At 43.1% G+C, this 25,323-nt stretch overlaps 1 protein-coding gene across 3 annotated transcripts in view; it reads left to right on the plus strand.

Moving 5' to 3' along the window:
- The window catches only part of syk (spleen associated tyrosine kinase), a 125,240-nt gene that overhangs the window by 95,814 nt on the left and 4,103 nt on the right, over positions 1 to 25,323 (plus strand). For 2 of the 3 annotated variants that reach the window (XM_033017744.1, XM_033017745.1), the window contains exons 7-12: positions 881 to 988; positions 16,023 to 16,110; positions 17,155 to 17,332; positions 19,499 to 19,702; positions 21,007 to 21,196; positions 22,701 to 22,841. In XM_033017744.1, coding sequence (XP_032873635.1) covers positions 881 to 988; positions 16,023 to 16,110; positions 17,155 to 17,332; positions 19,499 to 19,702; positions 21,007 to 21,196; positions 22,701 to 22,841 — 909 coding nt within the window. The remainder of the gene's footprint in view (positions 1 to 880; positions 989 to 16,022; positions 16,111 to 17,154; positions 17,333 to 19,498; positions 19,703 to 21,006; positions 21,197 to 22,700; positions 22,842 to 25,323) is intronic. The other variant, XM_033017746.1, reaches the window with a different exon arrangement.

The following is a 25,323-nucleotide window of genomic DNA, read 5'->3' on the forward strand; positions in this document are numbered from 1 at the left end:
ATATAATCTTATCCTTCAAGTCCCTCCATACATATTGACACCATTATCCCCATCCACTAGTCCCCAAAGTGGGTTCTTCCTCACTGCGGATGACCAGGTTCTGAGTCAGTTTGGTTCAACAGTGCTCTGAACTCGCCAACAACTGTTTAAACAATGAATCCCCTGTAGAAGAACATGAACTCCCCTCTGTATCCTACACTTCACTACTTACCAGACCACTCCACCCAATGCCAGGTCCCAAACCCAACTTCGACCCATGATCACCAGCTCTCTCTCTCTCTCTTACCATCTTCGGTCCTGTATGGCCATTTTATCTCTTAAAAGGGAAAAGTCCACTGAGTAGTACCCAAGGTTGAAATATTAGTCGGCACAAATGCAGTCAAGGCCATTAGGACAGGCTAGGATTTTTAGGCTGTCACACTTTATCACTGGCATTTCTCTATCTGTTTTATTTCCATTTAAACAAGATTTACAACAGAAGAAATAAGGGCTTGTCCCAATTAGCGATTTTTTCGGTGACTGTCGGCGTCATATCAGTGTCGCCAAAAGATTTTGATCATTTCAAAATCCCGCAGTGACAAAAAAATATGTTGCAACACTTGAAAAAACATTGCGCGTCATACGTCATCAAGCTGCGTCATGCCACATCACGCCGCAAATGTATTGGTGACCTGATACGTCAGTCAATGATGCCGGCAGTCACTGAAAAAAATCGCCAAGTGCGACAGGCCCTATATTTGGAATGGCTAAGAGTTGCAAAGTTAGATTAAAATCCTAAACAAATAATGTGAATTTTAGTTTTAAACAGTTTATTAGATATTAAGTGTGCAGATACTTAAACAATAAATTAAATGTTCCTCTTTGAAATTGTGGTTTCTAGCAAGAGGGAGAAGGTGGAATATTCTCCAGAATCAGATCCTCATCCTTTCCAAAACCTGCTTTTGGCAAAGTGCTTGAAGCGAGTAACTATTTCACAGTTTTCAAAAAGGTTTGATGGGTTATTGAGTCCCTAACATTTTTAATGCATGATGCCAACCAATATTTGGATGCAGCTACTAATGAAATCTCTAAGGTTGCCTTCTTTCTGTACTCATCACTAACCGTTTTTAAGAATGTGCAGAAATGCAAACTCCTTTGCTATGAATTAATACAATGATAATAATAACCCATGAGCTCCAAGCATTATGTTGTTCTTATATTTGTTGGTTTTATTCTTAATATGTCTCCAACAATACAATGAAGTATGTACAATATCCAATGATGTTGTGATCTATTGCAATTTAGCACAGTTAAACTGCTTAAACGTTGGGTCTTTAGGCTTGTGGTGTGGACCGAGTGCTACACAATATTTATGGCGTCTTACCTTTTTGCAAAGTTTTTTTAGTTGAGTTTAGTTTACTACCACGTGTACTGAGGTACAGTGGAAAGCTTTTGTTGCGTGATAACCAGTCAGCGGAAAGACAGTACATGATTACAAAGAGTAAGTAGAGAAACATACTTGTTTTAGTTTAAATTATTTCTCTCTTAAAAGATCCTTCATGATATTTTTGACTCGATTACTTCTGTTCGATCTGAAGGTTAAAATTGTTTGAACCAATAATCAAGTATGTTCTCAATTTTCTCTTCATCAAGAATTGTACAAGTATGAACTGAGGCATGATTCTGTACTTCAGCATGGAATTGAGTTTAAAATGCCTCTTTGCTTTCTTCTTGAGACCTTTTTGATTAGCCTCAAGGCTGCTATGATATTATTGTTCTTCAACTTGCTGCTTGTGGTACTGTAATGAGCACGGAAGAACGGTCAAGTTGCAATGCAAGGCTAAGCTGAAGGAGAGAATCAGTCTTCACTGATTATACTGCTCCTTTACCCAAATCTAGAGTTTTAAGGTCTCAATTTAAAGTGCTTAAAGATAGATAGATAGATATAATTTATTGCCACACAGCCAGGCTGGTGGAAATTTGGGTTGTCTGCAGCGATACAATAATAAAGAACACACAATAAAACTGTAACACCAACATCCACCACAGCATTCATCACTGTGGTGGAAGGCACAAAATTTGGCCAGTCCTCCTCCATTTCCCCCCCGTGGTCAGGACCAGAGTCCAGAGTCAGTCCAGGATCAGCTCTTCCTCACCGGAGACCGCGGCTTTAAGTTGTTGTAGGCCGCAGGCCGGCAGTCAAGATTTAAAGTCCCCGCCGCAGCTAGAAGCACCGTAGACTGCAGGGCCGGCGGTCGAAGCTCCCCTCCAGGGGTGATGGTAAGTCCATGCCGGACCCGCGGTAGAAGTCGGCCGCGGGCCGGCAGTGATGGCTTCTTCTTCCCCCGGGTCCCCAACGTGAGATCCCGGGCTGTAGACGCCGCACCAGCTGGAGCTCTACAGACCGCGGCTTCAGGCTGCGACTTCAGGCTGCCGGCTGCCCCGGGCCAGCGAAACGGAGCGCTCCCCTCCAGTGAGCCCCAGCGAGGGCTCACCCGCTCCACGCCGAGAGTCCACGCTGCGCCCGCCGCTGAAGCCCCGGGCGCGTCTCCGGGAAAGGCCGCGTCGATCCTTGATGTTAGGCCACGGGGGAGGCGACCTGGAAAAACTCGCCTCTCCGTGGAGGAGGCGACCGAAGCGGTTTCCCCCTCACCCCCCCACACCACCCCCCACATAAAACACACAAGAAACATTAAATACAGACTTTAAAACATACTAAAAAAATAAAAAAAGGTTGAAAAACTGACGAGCTGCATGACATGGCTGCTGCCAGAGCAGCGCCCCCCCTAGAGGAAGTAATCTTCATCCTCTACTCAGTATTTGGCATCTTTCACTTTTGGTGTAAAAATAGTTGTCAGGCTGCCTTATGCTGTTGACCCAATCTTGTCAAGAGTAGTGACATTTTAAAACGTTTTTGTATCATGATATTGCCTTCTTTTACAACTTCCATGGTATTTATCACTTTAGAAAACATGGCCTTTCAGTTGGTATACAAGTTCCTGAGCTCTCTCATGCATGCCAATGTTTAGGTTTAGATTTAGGATTAAGGGCCTGCCCCACTTGGGTGTCATTTGCGCGTCATTTATGCGACATCATTTACGCATCACGACGCACGACGCGCACGTAATGCGCGCGTGGTGACGTAGGCAGTGACGCGCAGTCGCGCCCGCGACCCAGGATTTTGGGATGTACGAAATCTTCGCGCGCCATCTACGTGACGCGCAAGTGACGTCCAAGTGGGACAGGCCCTTTACGTTTACGTTTATTGTCACGTGTACTAATGAACGTTGTTTTGTTTTGCATGCTATCCAAACAGATCAAATACAATCGTCAAACTCAAGTGCAATGGTTAAAGCAAAGGGAAAGATAGAGTCTAGAATATAGTTCTCAGCATTGTAACACATCAGATCCATCGACAAAGTCCAGCGGGATAGAGGCGAATTGGGCAGTACCCTAGTTTGAGTATATGGCACGTCAGGACAGCCATGTCGTTCCATACCTGTTCACTAGTGATGTATCCAAATTGGGAGTTACGATGATCCTGTGATAGGATAATATCGCTGTCCCTCGTCACTGTTGATTACAGTACCAAGTAATCTTCCAGGTATATGGGGAGGGGGGGACTTTTGGCAAGCAGGATTCCAATTAATTTTGGTGTTACCAACTCATTTAAAACTTGCCAACCAAGTCATCAACTTCAACAATCCTGAAGCTAAACCACCATCTTCTTCACCAATTGGTGATGTCTTTGCTACTGCAGATACTCCGCAAACTATGCATCCAAACTGTGCTAGATACAAGCGGTAGTGATTCACTGCAAGGTCAGGAATGGATGTTGAGTCTGTAGATTGTTGGTGCAGATTGAATGTTACAGAATATTACAGGGTGCAGTATCCACCCATGTAGCACAGAAATAGTTTGAATTTCACTGTCAGCTTGATAATCAATGCAGTGAGAGTAACACATTCTAGACTCTGCTCCAATTTCATTTAAGATAAGATTTATGTAATTCTGTTCCAGATGTGACAGAAATGGATAGGAAAGGTTTAGAGGGACATGGGCCAAACATGGACAAATCAGTCAAGCTTAGTTGGATATCTTGATCGGTACCCGGACGTGGCGCCGACAGACAAGAAGCCGAAGCAAAGAAGTCGAATCCAAAGAACGGAATGGAAACGAGGCCGAAACGCCAATAAACCGAAAGAGCGAAGACGAAATGCCTACTAACCGAAAGGATGGGACGCCTAAATGCTAACTAACCGAAAGGGCGGGACGCCTAAATCCCAAGGAACCAAAAAGCTGCGACACCTAAAAACAAACTTACCGAATGGCCGCTCTGTCGAAACGCCACCTACCCGAAAGGCGGCGTCGCCTACAGGCCAAAGGACCGACAGCCGCTCAACAGAAAAGTCCAATAACGGACTTGACGTTGCCGGGGAGCGGGACGTTAGCGATTGGTCCAGACCCCCGAGTCCATCACATCACTGTGAAGGCATGAACATTGTCCCAAACCTCAGCTCCACCCGACCCGCAGCCCGCGGAGGGTGACCGTGGGAGAGTGGGGGCTGTCCCGAGCGATGCGCACCTTCGGCTGCTTTCAACTTGGTGCTTGGGTTCAGATTGCCCAGTCACCTATGGTTTGTGTGGGAAAATGACCCCCACGCTGCCGTCTCCCCCTTCTCTCTCCCCTCTTCTCTCTCTCCCCCTTCTCTCTCCCCTCTCTCTACCCCGTCTTCTCTCTCTCCTCCTCTCCACTCTTCTCTCTCTTCCCCTCCTCTTGCCCCCCTCTCTCTCCTTTCTCTCTCCCCTCTTCTCTCTCTCCCACCCTCTCTCCCCCCTCTCTCGCCCCTCTCTCCCCCTCTCTCTCCCCTCTCTCTCCCCCTCTCTCACCCCCTTCTCTCTCTCCCCTTCTCTCTCTCCTCTGTCCCCACCCGCGGGAGCGTCCCACAGTCACTGACCGTGGTGTGGAGGTTGGGGTCCGATGGCGGTGCATCGCGGTCAGTGACTGTGGGACGCTCCCGTGGGTGGAGACGGAGGAGAGAGAGGAAGGGAAGAGAGAGAAGGGAGAGAGGGGGGTGGGGAGAGAAGGGGGAGAGAGAGAAGGGAGGGAGAGAGGAGGGGAAGAGAGAGGGGGAGATAGAGAAGAGTGGAGGGAGGGGAGGAGAGAGAGAAGAGGGGGAGAGAGAAGGGAGAGAGAGAGAAGGGGGAGAGGGAGGAGGGAGGGAGAGGGGGGGGGGGCGAGAGGGGAAGAGAGAGGAGGAGAGAGAGAAGAGTGGAGAGTGAGGAGGAGAGAGAGAAGAGGGGAGAGAGAAGGGAGAGAGAGAGAGAGAGAGGGGAAGAGAGAGAAGAGGGGAGAGAGAAGGGAGAGAGGGGAAGAGAGAGAAGAGAGGAGAGAGAAGGGAGAGAAGGGGAGAGAGAGAAGAGGGGAGAGAGAAGGGAGAGACGGGAGCGTGGGGTTCATTTTCCCACACAAACCATAGGTGACTGGGCAATCTGAACCCAAGCACCAAGTTGAAAGCGGCCGAAGGTGTGCATCGCTCGGGACAGCCCCCACTCTCCCACGGTCACCCTCCGCGGGCTGCGGGTTTGGTGGAGCGGAGGTTTGGGACAATGTTCATGGCTTCACAGTGATGTGATGGACGCGGGGGTCTGGACCAATCGCTGACAAGTCCCGCCCCCCCCCCCCCCCCCCCCCGGCAACGTCAAGTCCGTTATTGGAATTTTCTGTTGAGCGGCTGTCGGTCCTTTGGCCTGTAGGCGGTGCCGCCTTTCGGGTAGGTGTCGTTTCGTCAGAGCGGCCATTCGGTAAATTTGCTTTTAAGCGACACAGCTTTTTGGTTCCCTGGGATTTAGGCGTCCCGCCCTTTCGGTTAGTTTGCATTTAGGCGTCCCATCCTTTCGGTTAGTAGGCGTTTTGTCTTCGGAGTCTTTCGGTTTATTGGCGTTTCGGCCTCGTTTCCATTCCGTTCTTTGGCTTCGACTTCTTTGCTTCGGCCTCTCGTCCGTCGGCACCACGTCCGCACACGTCTTGATCGGCATGGAAGATTTCGACCAAATGGCCTGTTTCCGTGCTGTGGGAGTCTATAGCTCTTTATATTCAGTCTTGAACATACAGGAAAAAAGTGAAGATTTGAATTTGCAAAGTTGTTGATTTTCTAAAATACTCTTTGAGAAGTGAAGGGGGATTCTTCCATTAAAACAAAAGACTATATTTACAGATTTATAACTGAACCATGGCTTAGCTGTTGCTGTTGTGTCAGGTGTAAATGTTCATTGTATTCACACACTGAGTGTCAACAATCTGTTGCAAGTGCCCAAACTGTGATGCAAAATGTTAAAATTGTAACTGATGATGCTCGAAGTACGTCTCAGATTGGCCCCAGGCCGCTGGGAATGCAAACAAAAGCAGTTGGTCCATCAGGGGTGCCAGTGCCTAAATCACTGAAATTAACTGACAAAATATTTTCAGCATCTTGCTGTGGATTCGGACTTGGATCTCTGCCTGAACTCTCGGCCAGGTTCTGCTTCCACCATCTGGTCATCAATATGCCACAGAGTCGTAGAGTTAGACAGCACACAAACAGGCCCTTTGACTCACTGTCTCTGCTGAATGTCAAACACCCAATTATACTCAGACCACACCAATGTAATTTCTTCTCCCACAACTACCCCAGACTCTACCGTTCACTAACAGGCAGCTAGATGCAATTTATAATGGCAAGTAAGCTACCAATCCACATGCCGGTGGGATATGGGAGGAGCTCCACACAGACAGCACTTGAAGTCAATACTGAACCTGCGTTACTACAGCTGTGAGGCAGCAGCTCCAGTAATGCTTTTTTTCTTGAATAGGACCTAAGGAACAGCAAGTTTGCCAAAGACTTATAGACTGGTTCATAGGAATCCCACTTAGAGGTCTATTGGCAGGATGTTATGTGATTGGTGCTATTCAAGATTACCAATGGTTCTGATCTCGGCATAACACCACGGATATTTTGATCTTTATTACTTAAGTGTATGTGGGCACTAGATACTGAATCACCACCATGGTGCATTTAATTGATTGATAGGAATGGAAGACACAACATGGAAGCAGGCGTATTCCACTCACCGAGTCCACTCTGGCTATCAAACACCTGTTCACACTAGTTCCATCTTATCCCACCTTCATATCATACACTAGGGGCAATTTACAGAAGCCAATTCACCAACAAACCTTCAAGTCACTGGGATGTGGGAGGAAACCAGAATGTCCTGAGGAAACCCATACAGTCACAGTGATAACATGCAAACTCCACACAGACAGCATCTGAGATGATTGAACCCAGTCTCAGGCATTGTAAGGCAGCAGGTCTACCAGCTGTGCCACTGTGCTGCCCACATTGATACAGCCACAGTGCGGGCATACCCTTGATCCCAACTTGCGTCCATTTGAGGATGGCTGGACCTTCTTTAGAGGAGAATGAATCATTCACTGTGCCCATTTATTTCTCATTCCATTTTTCATTCCATTTGTTATGCAAAACAATGTTAGGATTACCCACGTCAACCATAATAGCATTAAATTTACAGTTGATCTGACGTATCACTCTCCTCAAAGATAGCTTAATTTGTTTATGTAGGTTTTCTGCATGCTGCCTCTTTCCTTTTGACAATTAATTTCACTCTAAGTATTGCCCAGTGTTGACAGGCCGGCATCAAGCATTCTTAGTCCTGTACTCGCTGGCAGTAACATTGGCAGATGCATAAGAGCGGGTTATTTGCTTACTGGACAAATATAGGTTGGAGGAACTGTTGTAATAAATGTGGAACAGAGCAGACATAAAATAGATGGCAATCATTTATCATTTGAGGCATGATTTTGATGTTGTCATTTTTCATGCATTTTCCTTAGAATAGAAGAGGCAATTTAGCCAGTGAGCTGGTCCTCAGAGTGCCATCAGTCCCCTTATCTCTTTAACCTACTTTCTCCAGTAACACCCACCTACAGAAATTTATAGGAGTTAATTAACCTACCAACCAGTATGTCTTCATGATCCGGAAGCAAACCAGAGCGCCCGGGGAAGCCTTTGAGGTCACAGAGAGAACATACAAACTTTACACAGACTCAAGGTCGGGATCAAACCTTGGTCCTTGGAGCTATGCAGTAGCAGTCCACTAGTGAAATATCTACAGGGAAACTCAGTATCTACTCATTAACAGTTTCAGCACTCCTGGCGAGTGAAGCAAACAGAGTTACCGGGAGGAAGTACTCAGCCAAGCAGGGCCGGCTTTAGGAGGTGCAGGGCCCAATTGGGAAACATTTCATAGAAATATAAATAAATAATTATAAGCGAGTCACGTGTCGTGAGTAATATGACAGACAGCCGGCTTTAAAAAAAAATCTTAAACTGCGCATGCGCAGATCATTCTCTCCGTAAAAATAAAAATAAAAATAAATAAAGTAACAATTCAATTTTCCCACGGCTTCCAATTCTCCTTCTTTCTGAATTACTGAATGATTGGGGGGGGGGGGGGGGGTGATGGCAGGTGGAAAGATGGTGGGAAAAACGGGAGCACACTGGGACAACATGAATCAGTTGTCATCTTATTGAATGACAATACTAGTTCAACTTATCAAGGGACCGATTCGGGGGAGAGTTCCTTTCACAGCGTGTGAGGAGTCTAGCCAGGGGTAAAGTTGCGGGGATGGCAGGAGCGTTGAGAAGGAGGGGGTCAGGTTCATGCCAGTAACTCACTCACCGCTGCCGCGGTGCTCCGGGCGCGGAGCTACCGTATTGTGGCCGGGGAGGGAAGAAGCTCGCGTGGCTACGAACGGCCTCCATCATCGGACAGCGGAACCGACTGCCATCTCAGTGCCTTCGGCCGGCCCGCTCACCTCTGGCAGTGCTCTCCATCTGAACAGTGAGGGGACCAGCTCAAGAGCAAAAATCATAGAGCGGAGTGGGTCAGCGGGTGATCGATAACATCACAGCGGGCGGTGGAGCTTACTCCTGTGTCAGCGCGAACAAGGGATCAATTGAGGTTACTCGCACTGACATATGGAGTAAGCTCCACAGCCCGCTGTCCTGTTATCTATCGCCCGCTGACCCGCTCTAGAGCTGGATGATCCCCGGCCGACCCCCTCCTTCTCAATGCTCCTGCCCTCCCCGCAACATTACCCCTGGACAGACTACCTACACGCTCTGAAAGGAACCTCCCCCCCCCCCAGCAGCGCTGTCCTTTTACAGCCGCTTCCCACTTTAGAGCCGCAAGGTAATATCTTGCCCAAACTCAGTTGTATCTTTCTATCTCAATAAATATCACAAAATATGCCATTGTTTCAGCCACATTATGACAAAATATAGAATGTACGTTATTTGTTATTAGTCACCCCATCCCAGAAACAAAATAAAAGGTATTATTGTCTAAGAAATTTGGTGTGGGAATGATAATCCATCTCAGTACTCATTTAGGTAAGTCCCAAGCTATAGATACTTTTCCCCCACCCCCAATCCCCCTCGCCCGATCTTCATTGAACCTACCATTTGATCAATCTTTTACTCAGCTGCTGTAACGTTTCCTTCCTATCAAAGTATCTGTGTAGCATCTCTGTCCCTATCTTCCAATTCCCACTTTGAAATAAAATACAACTTTCGACTTAAACATTTCGCAGCAGGATCGCTATATAAATGCAAATATATGGTATTTTATCCTACCATCCCCCCCTCCCTTCCCCACTTACCACCACACAAGAAGCGTAACTTGAAGCGTTTGCATTTGGAGAAGTTTGATACGGACCAGGAATGAAAATTAATAGCTATGAGTCGATTAACAGCGAGCTACGAGGTTAGATTGAAACACCTGTCAGACGTATTGTTTTAAGTGAGTATTTTGCAGCGACCTCACCTTATATTCTGGTTAAATATTCTTTCCACGGAAATCTCCTATTTCACTTTGAAATTATATTCATTTATAACCGTTTGTAACATCAGTAACCACCTTAATGTTTGTGCGTTTAGTACCGGGTATGCTTGAAACAATTTATTGTAATATACTGTATCTTTAAAAAAAACTACATCAACCAGGTGTGAAAATTACACTGAATCGAATGGTGATTGAAAATGCGTGGGAATCGACTAATCGCGATCCTGCTGCGAAATTTTAAAGTCGAAAGTTGTATTTTATTTCAAAGTGGGAATTTGAAGATAGGGACAGAGATGCTACACAGAGATTTTAAACTCGGGAGTGCTCTTGGGTGAACTCGCACAGTGGGACAGGGCTTGAGGCAGCATCTATGGAGCGAAGGAAATAGCCAACGTTTCAAGCCGGGTCTGAAGAAGGGTTTCGACCCAATTCGTTGCATATTTCCTCCATAGATGCTGCCTCACCCGCTAAGTTTCTCCAGCATTTTTGTCTACTGCAAAACGTCAATGATTCCGGGAATGCCGAGAGAGCTAGAGAGAGATGAGATGGGGAGCGGGGGAGAGAGAGCGCGCGAGAGAGAGAGGGACGGAGAGAGCGAAAGACAGAGAGTCACAACGTGGGTCAGTAGGTGAATTGAATGACTAACCTGCTGCAGACCAAGAAGCTCACCAAGAAGAAGTCCTCAATCATGATGGTGAGTTTTAAGAAATTCTCAATGTGTCATCAATGCATCGATCTACATTCCTCAGTAAATGTAATTCTGTTTTGAACAAATGTTAATGACAATAGACAATAGACAATAGGTGCAGGAGCAGGCCATTGGCCCTTCGAGCCAGCACCGCCATTCAATGTGATCATGGCTGATCATTCCCAATCAGTACCCCGTTCCTGCCTTCTCCCCATATCCCCTGACTCTGCTATTTTTAAGAGCCCTATCTAGCTCTCTCTTGAAAGCATCCAGAGAACCTGCCTCCACCACCCTCTGAGGCAGCGAATTCCATAGACTCACCACTCTCTGTGAGAGAAAGTGTTTTCTCATCTCCGTTCTAAATTACTTACTCCTTATTCTTAAACTGTGGCCCCTGGTTCTGGACTCCCCCAACATCGGGAACATGTTTCCTGCCTCTAGTGTGTCCAAGCCCTTAACAATCTTATATGTTTCAATGAGATCCCGTCTCATCCTTCTAAACTCCAGAGTGTACAAGCCCAGCTGCTCCATTCTCTCAGCATATGACAGTCCTGTCATCCCGGGCATGCTGTACCTGCATGCTTACTTTCATAGACTGGTGTACAAGGAACCCCAGATCCCGTTGTGCTTCCCCTTTTCCCAATTTGACACCATTTAGATAGTAATCTGCCTTCCTGTTTTGCTACCAAAGTGGATAATTTCACATTTATCTGCATTAAACTTCATCTGCCATGCATCTGCCCACTCCCCCAACCTGTCCAAATCACCTTGCATTCTCCTAGCATTCTCCTCACAGTTCACACTGCCACCCAGCTTTGTGTCATCTGCAAATCTGCTAATTTCACGCCGCGTGAATTGTATTCAAAGGAACGCAGCGTCATTAATACTTGTTCAAAACACAATTACATTTACTGAGGAATGTGGATCAGAGCATTGATGACACATTGTATAACTACTTGTTAACTACTGGCTGTTAACAAGTGCTACAGTAGTAGTTAACACATCATTTGTGTCTGATGGCCGTGCAGCGGTTGTTATCCATGTATGTTTTGTAAAAAAATCCGTATGGCGAATCCTTCATCCACTCTCGAGCATGAAGGAGAGTTATGAAGACCTCCTAAGACCTCGTGTCGACCATGCTGCGAGTATGAGTCGAGGGCAAACTAGCCAGAACTCGTGGATTAGGTCGCCCAAGTGGGACAGGCCCTTTTTAGCAAATCATTTCAGTGAAAACAACTTTGTGAGTAAAGCAGTGATGAATTGGGTGGGAATTCAAACTGAACACAAAACAAGTACAACAATAAAAGTGTAGAAACTTACTTAAGATAGACACAAAATGCTGGAGTAACAGGCTGCATCTCTGGAAGGAAAGAATGGGTGATGTTTCGGGTCAAGACCCTTCTTCAGACTGAGTGTCAGGGGAGAGGAAGTTTAGAAATATAGAAGGGTAAGGTCGATAAATTAAAGTGGATGATGCTAAGGAAATGTGGAATGGTCCATTGTTAACTGAGGGGAATTTGACAATGCGGCATACATTTGGTAATATTTAATCTGGAGGACGGCAGAACTAGTCGGAGGGAAAGCAAGGGTTACTTGAAGTTAGAGAAATCAATATTTACACCGTTGAGCTGCCCAAGCGGAATATGATGTGCTGTTCCTCCAAGATCGCCGAGCCTGCGCTTGGTCTTCCTGTTATACTGTACAGGACTCATCATCTGCTTGGATCTGTCATTTTCACACCTCACCCTTCTATATCTCTAGACCCCCTCTCCCCTGACTCTCAGTCTAAATAGGGTCTCGACCCGAAATGTCACCCATTCCTTCTCTCAACAGATGCTGCCTGTCCCGCCGAGTTACTCCAGCATTTTGCGTCCATCTACGGTGTAAACCAGCATCTGCAGTTCCTTCCTACACCTACTACTCATTAAGGCTAATTTTGCAAGCTTGCATTCCAGCTAGAAATATTAGCAAATGAAAGCACTGATTAAATTATTTTAAGAATTGCGCAGATATTTTGTGTGCTTTTTAATCCCTCGCCTTCCACAAGATGCTTTAATGTTACTGTGGGAAAGGATGCACCATTGTGTGGCATGAGCCTATGAGTTGGGTGGACCATAGAATTAAAGGATGTTCAGAATTAAAGGACGTTCTTTTAGGAAGGAGATGAGGAGAAATGTCTTTAGTCAGTGGGTGGTGAATCTGTGGAATTCTCTGCGCAGAAGGTTTTGGAGACCAAGTTTTTTAAGGTAGAGATAGATAGATAGATTCTTGATTAGTACGGGTGTCAGAGAAGGCAGGAGAATGGGGTTAGGAGGGAGAGATAGATCAGCCATGATTGAATGAAGGAGTAGACTTGATGAGCCGAAGAGCCTATTGCTGCCCCAATCACTTATGACCTTATGAGGAGGAATGGTGCACTTTCAGGCACACCAACCCAAGTTGACCTCCCCAGGGACATTTTTATCAGTTTATTACTGCCTGTAATCAGACTCAACAAAATACCCTTGAAGGAAGAAAGCATGTTTAAATGCAGAAGACACAGAGTAGTTATGCAAGGCTTTTCTGAGAGAAATAGTAATGTTTGATTAGTTTATTCTTGACTTTTTTCAACCCCCACTACATTTGGGTCAATCCATTCACATAGAACATAGAACAAACAGTGCAGCACAAGAACAGACCCTTCGGCCCACAATGTCTGTGCCCGACATGATGCCAGGACAATCTCTTATCTACCGGTGCATAATTCATATTCCTCCACTCCCTGCATATCTATATGCCTCTCCAAAAACCCCTTAAATACTACCATCGTATCTGCCTCAACAACCAATGATTCTTGATTAGTACAGATGTCAGAGGTTATGGGAGGAAGGCAGGAGAATGGGGTTAGGAGGGAAAGATGGATCAACCATGAATGCATGGCAGAGTAGACAAGTTGGGCCGATTGACCTAATTCTACTCTTGTGCCTTATGACCAATCCTGGTGGGAGTGACTGGGAGGTATCGGCAGCCCAGTCTGGCAGTGAAGGTCGGCAGGTCAGTCCGCTATAACCGAAAACCATTATAAAGAGGTTTCTAAAAACGAGGGTTCACTGTACTCCTATTAGGAAATTATAAATCCTCAAGCCTCTGTTTTTATTTAATAAACATGGAAATCATGGACTCAAGAGCACAGGCACACTGATGAGAAGGGTGTGGCCTTATTGGTGTGAAGAGAGACTGGCCTGCTATTTAGATTGAAAGACTCGTCACCTGGCCCACAGCTGACAATGGCCCGATTCCTTTATCAACGTTACTTATTTCCATATCTTTCATTTATTTGTTCTATATCACTGTCTATATCTCTTAATTCCCTTTCCCATGACTGTCTGAAGAAGGATCTCGACTCCAAACTTCACCTATTCCTTTTATCCAGTGATGTTGTCTGACCCACTGAGTTACTCCAGCTTTTTTTCTATCGTCGGTTTCAACCAGCATCTGCAGTTCCTTCCTATACGGTTGGATTGAAACGACGATTCTCATGAAATTGATGCTGCACTGCCCTCTGCTGTTGCAGATGTTAAATACACTGCAACATTTATCTGGAATTAATTTTCTGATTTTTTTTAAATCCCAGAAACAACTTTTTTTTTGCCGCTCAGCACAAGAGTGGCTAAAATTCTACAGTAGAATGTTGAAAAGGTGCTATCGTGCTGCCATTTAGAAAAGTACAAACATTATTTTGCCACCAATTCTAATATGATGGGCCTGATGTCAGAGAGGAATTTGGACAGAATCCTGCTTTCAGTACATCTGACATTAAAATTCAGTTAATTTAATTCCAGATTATTGAGAATAATAAGAATTCCACAAACAAACAAGAGCTTTTTTTAAACAACCTTATGGAAAAGTATGTCTAAGCTCTGAGAGAACAGTCAGAGAAATTTGAAAGAAATGAACAAAATACAAGGCTTTAAGACTTGGTTTTAGTTGCATAGTATGCTAACAGGTAGCTATCACGTGTCACTTTAAAGCAATGGTTTATATATCCATGAACTACTTAGATATTCAGATTGGAGACATATGTGGGAAGTCACACTCAACCGGGAGTTTTAAAGGTATCAGGGATAATCATAGATTAGTTGTATGCAATCATTCAGGAATAAAAGGGATTAAGAAAATCTAAGAGGGTTAGAACCAACACTTGGGGGAAAAAATACATCAGTTCAATTTGGAAGGCTAAAAGGGAACGTTCAGTCATCAGGAACAGAGGATAATCTGTGGATTACCACAGAGTTGTGAATCTGTGGAATTCTCTGCCACAGAAGGCAGTGGAGGCCAATACACTGGATGTTTTCCAGGGAGAGTTTAATTTTGCTCTTGGGGCTAACGGAATCAAGGGATACTTGGAAAAAGCAGGAGCGGGGGTATTGATTTTTGATGATCAACCATGATGATATTGAATGGTAGTGCTGGCTCGAAGGGCTGAATAGCCTACTCCTGCACCTATTTTCTATGTTTCTATAACAATGTGCTGGAGTAACACAGTAGGTAAGGCAGCATCTCAGAATGAGATGGGTAGGAGACGTTTCTGGTTGGCACCTTTCTTTCAGACTGGGGAAGGAGACGGTTGAACAGGCTGAAGAAAGGTTCTGACCCAAAACATCATCTATCCATGTTGACCAGAAATGCTACTTGACCTGCCAAGTTACTCCAGCCCTTTGTGTCCTACGCAAGATTCTAGCATTTACAGTTCTGTGTGTTTACAGTAACAGAGGAGAAATGGCTGCAGAACTCTCAAGCAGTGGAGTGTTTCTGAACATATTACATTTGTAAGAAATCAGACTAATGTGGGCACGGAAATTGTAGAGCACAAACGGTGTATGGTGGATTTGGGAAGAAAGTACGGGTGTCAGAGGTTACGGAGAGAAAGCAAGAAAATGGGGTTAGGAGAGAGAGATAGATCAGCCATAATTGAATGGTGCAGTAGACTTGATGGGCCAAATGGCCTAATTCTACTCCTATCACTTATGATCATATGAACTTATGAAAGTTAAAAGAATGAAGAACACTTGACCAACACTCCACTTCAGATGCAAACCCACTTGTCACCAAACTATCAAGACTCTCACATTTATCTTGAATCTGGTTGACTGATTTTGACTCTAAATCAGCAGAACAAAATAGAAATAAATTAACTGTCAATTTTCTCACGAGAACTTATAAACAAACATTTTTATTTTAGTTATTGGTTCATTTCTCATTGTCTCCTATTTGTACTATGATTGCATCTCACTGCTTGCTGCTTGGCTGGCATATTAGGCATATTAGACTTGACTTGTGGCACATGCTTTATTTACATGCTTACAATGGAATGATCTTGAGAGCTTACAATAACTAATCAATACCCCTCTTCCCGACAAATGAATGCATTACAGTAAGGCCTAATTAATATTGATCTGGATTTGTTTAGAAATCAACCGTTGACCGTTCCGTTAGTGCAGCCAATTTTAATCCCTACATGCCCGGACCTCGTAAACAGGCTGGAGGAGCAGAAGCAGGTGAGCCATGATTCTCTTTTATCTATTAACTGTGAACAACTCCATTACGATAAAAAGTAAATTAATCAAATTTCAATAATAGGAAAAATACACAGTCATTGCTGGAATAAACAACATTTATTCCAGTATAGTTTGCTGCTGATAAAGTACTTTACTATAAAAATACCAAGCTATGCGTTATGGTTTATCGATTATTGTCACATGTACTGAGATGCAATCAAAAACTCTTGTTTGCGTGCTATCCAATCACCAGATAATACTATATGGGTGGCACGGTGACGTAGCGGCAGAGTTGCTGCATCACAGCGTTTGCGGCGCCGGAGACCCGGGTTCGATCCCGACTACGGGTGCTGTCTGTACGCAGTTTGTACGTTCTCCCCGTGACCGTGTGGGTTTTCTCCGAAATCCTCGATTTCCTCCCACACTCCAAAGTTGTACAGGTTTGTAGGTTAATTGGCTTAGTATAAATGGAAATTGTCCCTCGTGTGTGTAGGGTAGCGTTAATGTGCGGCGTGGAGTCGGTGGGCCGAAGAGCCTGTTTCCGCGCTGTATCTCTAAACTAAACTAAACTGACCTGAACTAAACTAAACTAAACGTGAATACAATCAAGCTATGCACAAGTACAACAGGTCCAACAAAGATAAAAATACCCAAGTGCAGAATATAGCTTTTCAGCATTGTAGCATTGGAGTTCCAGAGAAAAGATCCAATGTCTGCAATGAGGTGAGTTGGAAGACCAGGACTACGCTCTGGATTATGGGAGGACTGTTTCGAAGTCTGATAACAGAGAGTAAGAAGCTGGTTCTCAGTGTAGTAGTACGTACTTTCAAGTCTTTGTATCTTCTGCCTGATGGGAGCAGGAAGAAGAGGTGATAGTTCTTGATTATGTTGGCTGTTTCCCCAAGGCAGTGTAAAGTGTAGATGGAGTCAATGGTGGAGAGTCGGGTCTGTGTGATGGACTGGACTACATCCTCAATTCTATAACTGTCCAAATTAATTACTTTAATTGAGTTCAACACTAAATATATCTCTGCCTCATTGTAGGCGCCCGGAAAGATGCCATGCCTATGGAAACCAACGTCTATGAAAGCCCTTATGCAGACCCCGAAGAGCTGAAGGGAAAGACACTTTATTTGAAAAATGATTCCCTCATACTGGAAGAAAAGGAGCTTGGATCTGGTAACTTTGGTACAGTTAAGAAAGGAATTTACAAAATGAGGAAGTAAGTGTTTATATGTTTAAATTGAACAAACTGATATGACACATAATACAGTGCTCACAGCTTGATGGAGAGTCCATATTTCAAATGCTTGTGTTTTAGTTAGCTTAAGGGCATGTTTCAACCACTAGAGATGTCAGATTGACCAATCCTAAAGAAACTAACACGTTTTGTGAGAAATACTTATGTTGCGGGGTGACGCCTGTATGGTCATGAGTAGTCGCCCAAAGAGTCATACTTTTTCTGGTCGCCGCTGGATTTTCAACATTTGAAATTTTTCGGCGACCTGCTGCGACTCTGACGGGTGCAGGCAGTCGCCAAACAAAAATGCTGGAGTAACTCAGCTGGGACAGCCAGCATCTCTGGAGAGAAGGAACGAGTGACGTTTTAGGTCGAGACCTTCACACAAATAGCACTGAGAACCCCTGACTCTCAGTGAAGAAGGGTCTCGACCCGAAACGTCACCCATTCCTCCTCTCCAGAGATGCTGCCATTAAGTTTGTCCCGCTGAGTTACTCCAGCATTTGGTGTCTATCTTGTGATATCAAATGTTTGTTTACAGAGGAATATTGATATGATGACAACACACTAAACCAACAGCAATTAGAAAAGCTATGATATGTTGTTCTTCATTCCATGATGTTGAAGTACAAAGTAAAGACATTTGTACAGGGCATTCATAAGACTTCACCAAAGACTTTTGGAGTACAATCTTGCACTCCAACCGTAAGATACCTGGAGATGCAAGAGACTACAGATGATGGAACCTTGAGCAAAAGACAAACTGCTGGAGGAATTCAGTGGGTCAGGCAGCATCAATGGAGGGAAATGGACAGACAACCTCTCGGGTCTGGACTCTTCTTCCGACCAGCAGTCTCTCCAGCAGTTTGTTTTTTTGATAAAGATGCCTGTATTTGTCTTGGACTCCATGCAATTTCACTAAATTGAGACACAGAATGGGAGAGTTGTCCAATGCAGTAAGATTGCCCTTTGCCCACTGGACTTTAGGGCTGAACTCATTGGCATATGGAATTTTAAGAGGAGTTGACAAGGTAAAGGCTGAAGAGAATATTTCCCCTGCCTCGAGATTCAGGAATATGAAAGCATAATCTCAGGATAAGGGGAGGTCAATTGAGATTGAGATAGGAAAATATTTAATGAGCAAGAGATTTGTAACTTTTAGAATCCTCCACCTCAAAGGACTGAGTATGTTTAGAACATAAAACACGGAACAATATAGTACAGGGACGAAAGTTTACAACATATACATCAATGTTCGTTAAATGCCAGACATTCTTTAATACAATTTAAAGTATTACATTGGTTACATTACTCAAAAACGAAATTAAATAGAATCTTCCCACATATCTCTCCTATTTGTGAAAAATGTCAGCATTTAGAGGCTAACTTAACTCACACATTTGTAAATTGTATAAAATTAAAACATTTTGGACGGAAATTTTAAAAATAATTTCGGAACTTGTCAACAACCAATTGGATCCCGACTCAAAACTAATAATACTAGGAATATCAGAACAAAGCCTAACACTTACTACAAGCCAAAGAAACGTTATCGACTATAGTATAATAACTGGGAAAAAATTAATATTAAAATTTTGGAAAGGTCCTATAACGCCCACAATTAAAATGTGGATTATGGAAATGTCGGAGACCTTACATTTGGAAAGAACTAGACTTGTCTTAATGGACAAACAAGAACTTTTGTCAGAATATGGTCTCCATTTATTGACTATTTGAAGGGGTAGAATGGTTCGGCACAAAAAACTGACTGAAGCTCGAACTCAGGATTAGATGAAAAGTTATACTTAATACTTTTCGAACTTATCTCCAATGTTGTATTATTAGTAAATTATTCCATTCTTCTTTATTATCTTTTTTTACTCTCTTTATTATTCTCTATCTATATTAAAAAAAATAAAGCAGAGTCATTAAATAACTGATAATATTAGTAATGTATGACTGATATACATGAAATGTTCTTATAAAGAACATGGAATGTTCTTACTTGCTTCTAATAAAAGATATATTAAAAAAAAGGAAACCAGCACCACTGCGTCGCTAATGTTTTCAACAATTTAATAATAATAATAATAATAATAATAAGTCAATGTTTGGAATATGTCAATGGCTTTGGATTTCTTTGAACAGGAAAGATATAAGTGTTGCAGTAAAAGTATTAAAGAGCAATGATCCCGCAGTGAAGGATGAGTTGATGAAGGAGGCACAATTCATGCATCAGCTGGATAACCCTTACATTGTCCGCATGATCGGCATCTGTGAGAGAGAGTGTCTGATGCTCGTGATGGAACTCGCTGAACAAGGACAGATGAACAAATTTCTAGCAGCTCACAAGTAAGGTTGATTTTTTTCAGTTCAGATCTTGATACTGGACTTTTAAACAGATCAATTAACTGTCCAAAGGCTTGTATGTTTGAAGACTTTCAATCTCATATTCAAGTATAACTTGGCCAAAAAATACTTGCGTCATTTATCTATATACCACAGATTTATACTGAAACATAAACATTTCAGTGGTGCAGCGGTAGAGTTGCTACCTTACAGCGCCAGGGAGCCAGGTTTGATCCTGACTACGTATGCTGTCTGCACGGAGTTTACACATTCGCCCTGTGACCGTGTGGGTTTTCTCCGGGTGCTCTGATTTTCTCCCACACTCCAAATACATACAGGTTTGCAGGTTGTGTAGGAAGGAACTGCAGATGCTGGTTTACACCGAAGATGTACACAAAATGCTGGAGTTACCATTGGGGTATTTTGTGCATTAATAAAGAGAAGTTCAGGCCTTTATGTAGGCAGCATTCCTTAATTAGTGCGTCACAGGATTGGCAACTCTTATTAACATGCAAAGGTTTGCTCTGGATTGTATAATTTCTAGTGTTAGATCAGATGCAGTTTCCTCCAGTTAAACTTGGAAATATTTCAGCTATTTTCTCTGACCACTGTTACTAACTCTTTTTTCAAGATATCAATGTAATCATCCTTCCAAGCTATTTGCTCAGAGTGAAAGTGGCTCACCTTCCATTCAGCTCACAGCTGGGTGTTCACCTCTAAGTCCTCCATTCTACTTTGGTAACATTATCCTCAGTTGTGTTATTATTCTCGTTCATGCCTCATCATCCACCGAATACCACTCATCTATATGCCTTTATCTTGTTGGTCGGAGTAAAAACAAACTAACACAATAAAAAAAACTTTCCAGATACACCATCAATTTTCCGGCAGCCTTGGCTCCAGAGCCTTGTCGGACTATCCAGTTTGCCGGAACAACAGAAGTCACCAAATTATAATTTAACAATGCACCTCTGACCCACTAATTACACCCCTACTGTGTCTCTAAAAGTACCATAGACTGCTAGAAACAAATTAATAATTAACAATGAACAAAGAAGTGAACAATGAACTCTTTCAGGGCAGAGGCTCACACCCTGAAAATCGTGCACCACGCACAATGCACTTGTAATTTTGTCCAGATTTAAAGAGGTGCTGTAGCATCAGTTGTTGGAAAATCAGTGGTGTACCGGTATTAAAAATCAAAAATCTGTTGAAATCTGCATATTGCAATATTTATATTTATTGATAATTCACTTTTTAATTTCCCCCTCTGGCAATATTTTAATACAAATATCTTGCATTTTCAGAGATATTAGCTTACCCAATGTAGTTGAATTGGTACATCAGGTGTCCATGGGCATGAAGTACTTGGAAGAGAACAACTATGTGCATCGGGATTTAGCTGCAAGGAATGTTCTCCTCGTAACTCAGCATTATGCAAAGATCAGTGACTTTGGCCTGTCGAAAGCCATAAATTCTGAGGAGAATTACTACAAGGTTAGTTGTAAAAATCTCCTTTATTGATCTTAGTCATTCCTATATTTCAAGCATAACTTTCCTGTGTTGCGAAATGGGAAATAAATGATGGATAATGGCCAGACTAACTTCACCCAATTCTCAATGAAGGCCTTTACACCCAGCCAACTCTGAAATGCATTTAAGTTGTATAATTAACTTGGACCAGTCATCTTTTAAAACAGGAAACAATGCCAACTTACATATTTGTATTTAAATTTGTAAGCTTATGTTTGCAGTTTCTTTACAATTGTGTCCCACCATACCTTCTCATTCAGCTGTTTGTCCTGGCATCCATCTTCTCCTGTTCCTTTTCTTTTCACTCCATCATCAGCACCAACTAACCTGCCCGCCCTCCTCTTATCTTTCCCCCTATCAGCAACACCACGCAATCCACCTCCCCAGCATCAGCTAGACAAAGCTTTAAGCTATCATGTAATTGATGTTTTAAGCTAATTATTATGAAAGAACATGGAACTCAGCTGCTCTGCTTATTAGTCTGACACCATTGTATCAATTATTTCAAATATAAATGTATTCCTGTTGTTTTGAGTAATTATTGATAGTATATATTTCACCGCATTATTCCTGTACTTGCTCCTTGTAATTTGCTTCTTGGCATTACATGCCTCTTCTTTTAATTAAAAATCTACTCAATTTTATTTTTATTCCTTGGTGCACTTTTATTCTTTATATAGAATTATTGGAAATAATTTTTCACACTGAGAAAAGATTCCGGACTTTCTTCTTCCTCAACCTTACAATTACTTTCAAATTCCAAATTGAATCGAGTTAACTTGATTACTTTAAGCCACATTTTGTTCCTAAATTCCTTTGTTGTAGAAGCTCTTTCCTGAACTCCCAAAACTGCTGTCCCTTTGACCATCTCCCATCCCTTGTTACTTGCCATTTCCAATTGTGCCTCTGAATCGTCAGTGACTGAGACCATAGTGTTCATACATTTTAATCTGCAGAGAATAAAAATGGGCACCATTTGGTTCTATGCACCAATGGACACCAATGGGCACCAATGGGCAAAGCTTTGTCACTGAAGCTGTTGCTGGGAGGTGGATTGGGTGGTGTTGTTTTATACCGGCCATAAGAACAGCTAATATGGAGAATAAAATTCCTCAGAGGTGTGGAGAAGATAAGCGCTTCCTGAGCAAAATCATGTTTGAATTTATTTAGTCACTGAAAATAAATAACCACTCCATACCACGGGACGAACGATCCATAAAGAGAATGCTTCTAATTTTCCCAAACTGTGTGCATTTACTGCCTCCATCTTATCTTCTCAGATGAGACTATAAGAGGGTTAATTACATCTAGTTGAAAATAATTATATCTCAGGGTTGATGTTGGTCCTAATATGCATCATATTCAATGAAGTACATATTTTGATACTGTGCATTACTTTTGGTAGGAAGCCAAGTCGTCCTACAATATCACCAGTTTCTTTCTCTTTTCCCTTATGAATTTCCTTTAGGCCAAAAGTACAGGCAAATGGCCAATAAAGTGGTACGCACCAGAATCCATTAATTACTACAAGTTTTCCAGCAAAAGTGATGTCTGGAGCTTTGGCGTGATGATGTGGGAATCATTTTCCTATGGGCAGAAGCCGTTCAAAGTAAGCTTCATTCAACCAAACATAATAAATCATATTAGACCCAGGGAACTGCAGATGCTGGTTTACTAAAAAGGACACAAAATGCTGGAGTAACTCAGCAGGTCAGGCAGCATCTCTGGAGAACATGGATCGACAACATTTTGAGTTGGGATCCTTCTTCAGAAGTGGCCCGACCCAAAACTTTGCCTATCCTTATTCTCCAGAGATGCTGCCTGACCTAATAAATCATATTGCGTAAGAAGGAACTGCAGATGCTGGTTTAAACCGAAGATAGACACAAAAAGCCGAAGTACCTCAAGAACTTCATACCTCAAGAAGCATATACTCATGAAACCAGTAATATGATTTATTAGACACAAAAAGCTGGAAAAGGAATGTAACTTTTCGGGTCGAGACCCTCTACCTCAAATGAAAGTGTCAATGTGTAATTTATGATGGACAAGGTAACAGACTGGGGCAGTATTATATTCATCAGCCTTTCTTAAGGCTTACACAATATAACATTGTAGGAATCGGAGGTAAAATATTCAGCTAATCTACTCTCTACCCCATTCACTGAAATTGTGGCTGAACAATTAGAACATTTCACTGGTAATAATATAAATCTCAAATTTAAGATTAGTAAATTAGCTTTGCATCTTTTTATGCCAAGGCTTTTTTCTAATTTCTATTCTGAATGGTTGACATTTCTCCCCTGGTCGACCAATACATTGGACCAAGGACTATTCACCTAAATTATTCTTTAAACCTCTTCATTACCACTCAGTACTTAGTTGAAACACTTCCAAGACCTTCAGCAACTGTCTTCCAGATTCAGAACCAGATATTACCCACACTGGAAGAAATGGCCAGATTCATTTGAAGGACACTAGTCTTCTCTGAGCTCTGAGGTCAGGGTCCTCTGGTGGTCTTGAGTTATTGCTGCATATGTCACTGATGTTCTTTCTTCCAGAGTGTTTTCATAAATGATAGGAGCAGAATTAGGCCATTTGGCCCATCAAGTCTATTTTGCCATTCAATCATGGCTGACCTATATCTCCCCCGAACCCCATTCTCCTGCCTTCTCCCCATAACCCCTGACACCCATACTAATCAATAATCTACCTATCTCTGCCTTAAAAATGTCCACTGACTTGGCCTCCACAACCTTATGTGGCAAAGAATTCTACAAATTCACCATCCTTTTTGTCGATCCAGTTACAGCAGATACAGTAGATGAGATTGGAGGAAGTGCAAGTGAACCTCTGCCATGCCTGAAAGGACTGTCGGGTTCCTGGACAGAGTCGAGGGAAGGAGTATTGGGGGATTGGTGTTATAACTTCTGCAGTTGCAGGGGAAAGTACCTGGGGTGGGGGTGGTTTGGGTGGGAAGAGATGAGTTATCCAGGGAGTTGTGGAGGGAACTGTGTCAGCAGAAATGTGTGGAGACAGGAAGATGTGATATGATGGGGCTGGCAAAAATGTCGGTGGATTATGTGTTGTATGTGACTGGGGGGAGGAGACGCAAGGGCGGAGCTGTGGGGACCAAGGAGACACGTGTGAGGGCCTCATCTAAGATGGAAGAGGGGAAACCCCCCTTCCCTGAAGAATGAGAGCATCTTGGATATCCTGGTATGGAACACCTTATCTTGGGCGCAGATGTGCCATAGATGGTGGAATTGGGAGTAATACAGATTGACATAATCTTCACCAAAATCCCACAATGTTTTATCTTTCAATATATATATATATATAGCAAGCATTGTTGGGGAGTATTAATTGACAACTTTCTTTATTTAAGATATGTCTGTATCAATGTTTTCTTTCTCACACCATTTTAATTCTCAAGTAAAAATGTGAATAGTGAATACACAGAATGTTGCTATGTAAACAATCTGTTGATGCTGCCTTCAGCACAACAGATAAACATATTGCATGAGTCAAGGGTTTCATAATAAATCTCCTAACAGTTTTGCTGAGTTAGAACGTGCTAGGAAATAATAAGAATGGCTCTGGCATCCCATCACTGAAGTGCTTTTCTGGTGACTGCATCACCAGGGCAACATTAAAACTAATTTGTCTCATTCTTTCTCTCCAGAGATGCTGCCTGTCCCGCTGAGTTACTGCAGCATTTTGTGTCTGCCAACATTAAAACTAACATTGCTTCAGCTAAATGTAGACACAACAATCTGGAGTAATTCAGCAGGACAGGCAGCATCTCTGGAGAGAAGGAATGGGTGACGTTTCTGGTCGAGACCCTTCCTACACATTGCTTCAGCTGGATCTTCAATGTGCAGATCAGAAGTCACTGAAGTTATCTTCATTTCTGTTTGGAAGTTGGTTGGATTGGTAGAGTGGTTAACCCAATATATTGAACACTCTAACTTCACTGGTACAATTCTCCAAGCATTTAACCAAGTCAAAATGTATATTTTGAAGGGCTGTCCCCATCACCTATCTCTGGGGAACTCCATTTATCACATAGGGCGGCATGGCAGCGCAGC

The sequence above is a fragment of the Amblyraja radiata genome, chromosome 3 (assembly GCF_010909765.2).
Source record: "Amblyraja radiata isolate CabotCenter1 chromosome 3, sAmbRad1.1.pri, whole genome shotgun sequence".
NCBI classification, from domain to species: domain Eukaryota; kingdom Metazoa; phylum Chordata; class Chondrichthyes; order Rajiformes; family Rajidae; genus Amblyraja; species Amblyraja radiata.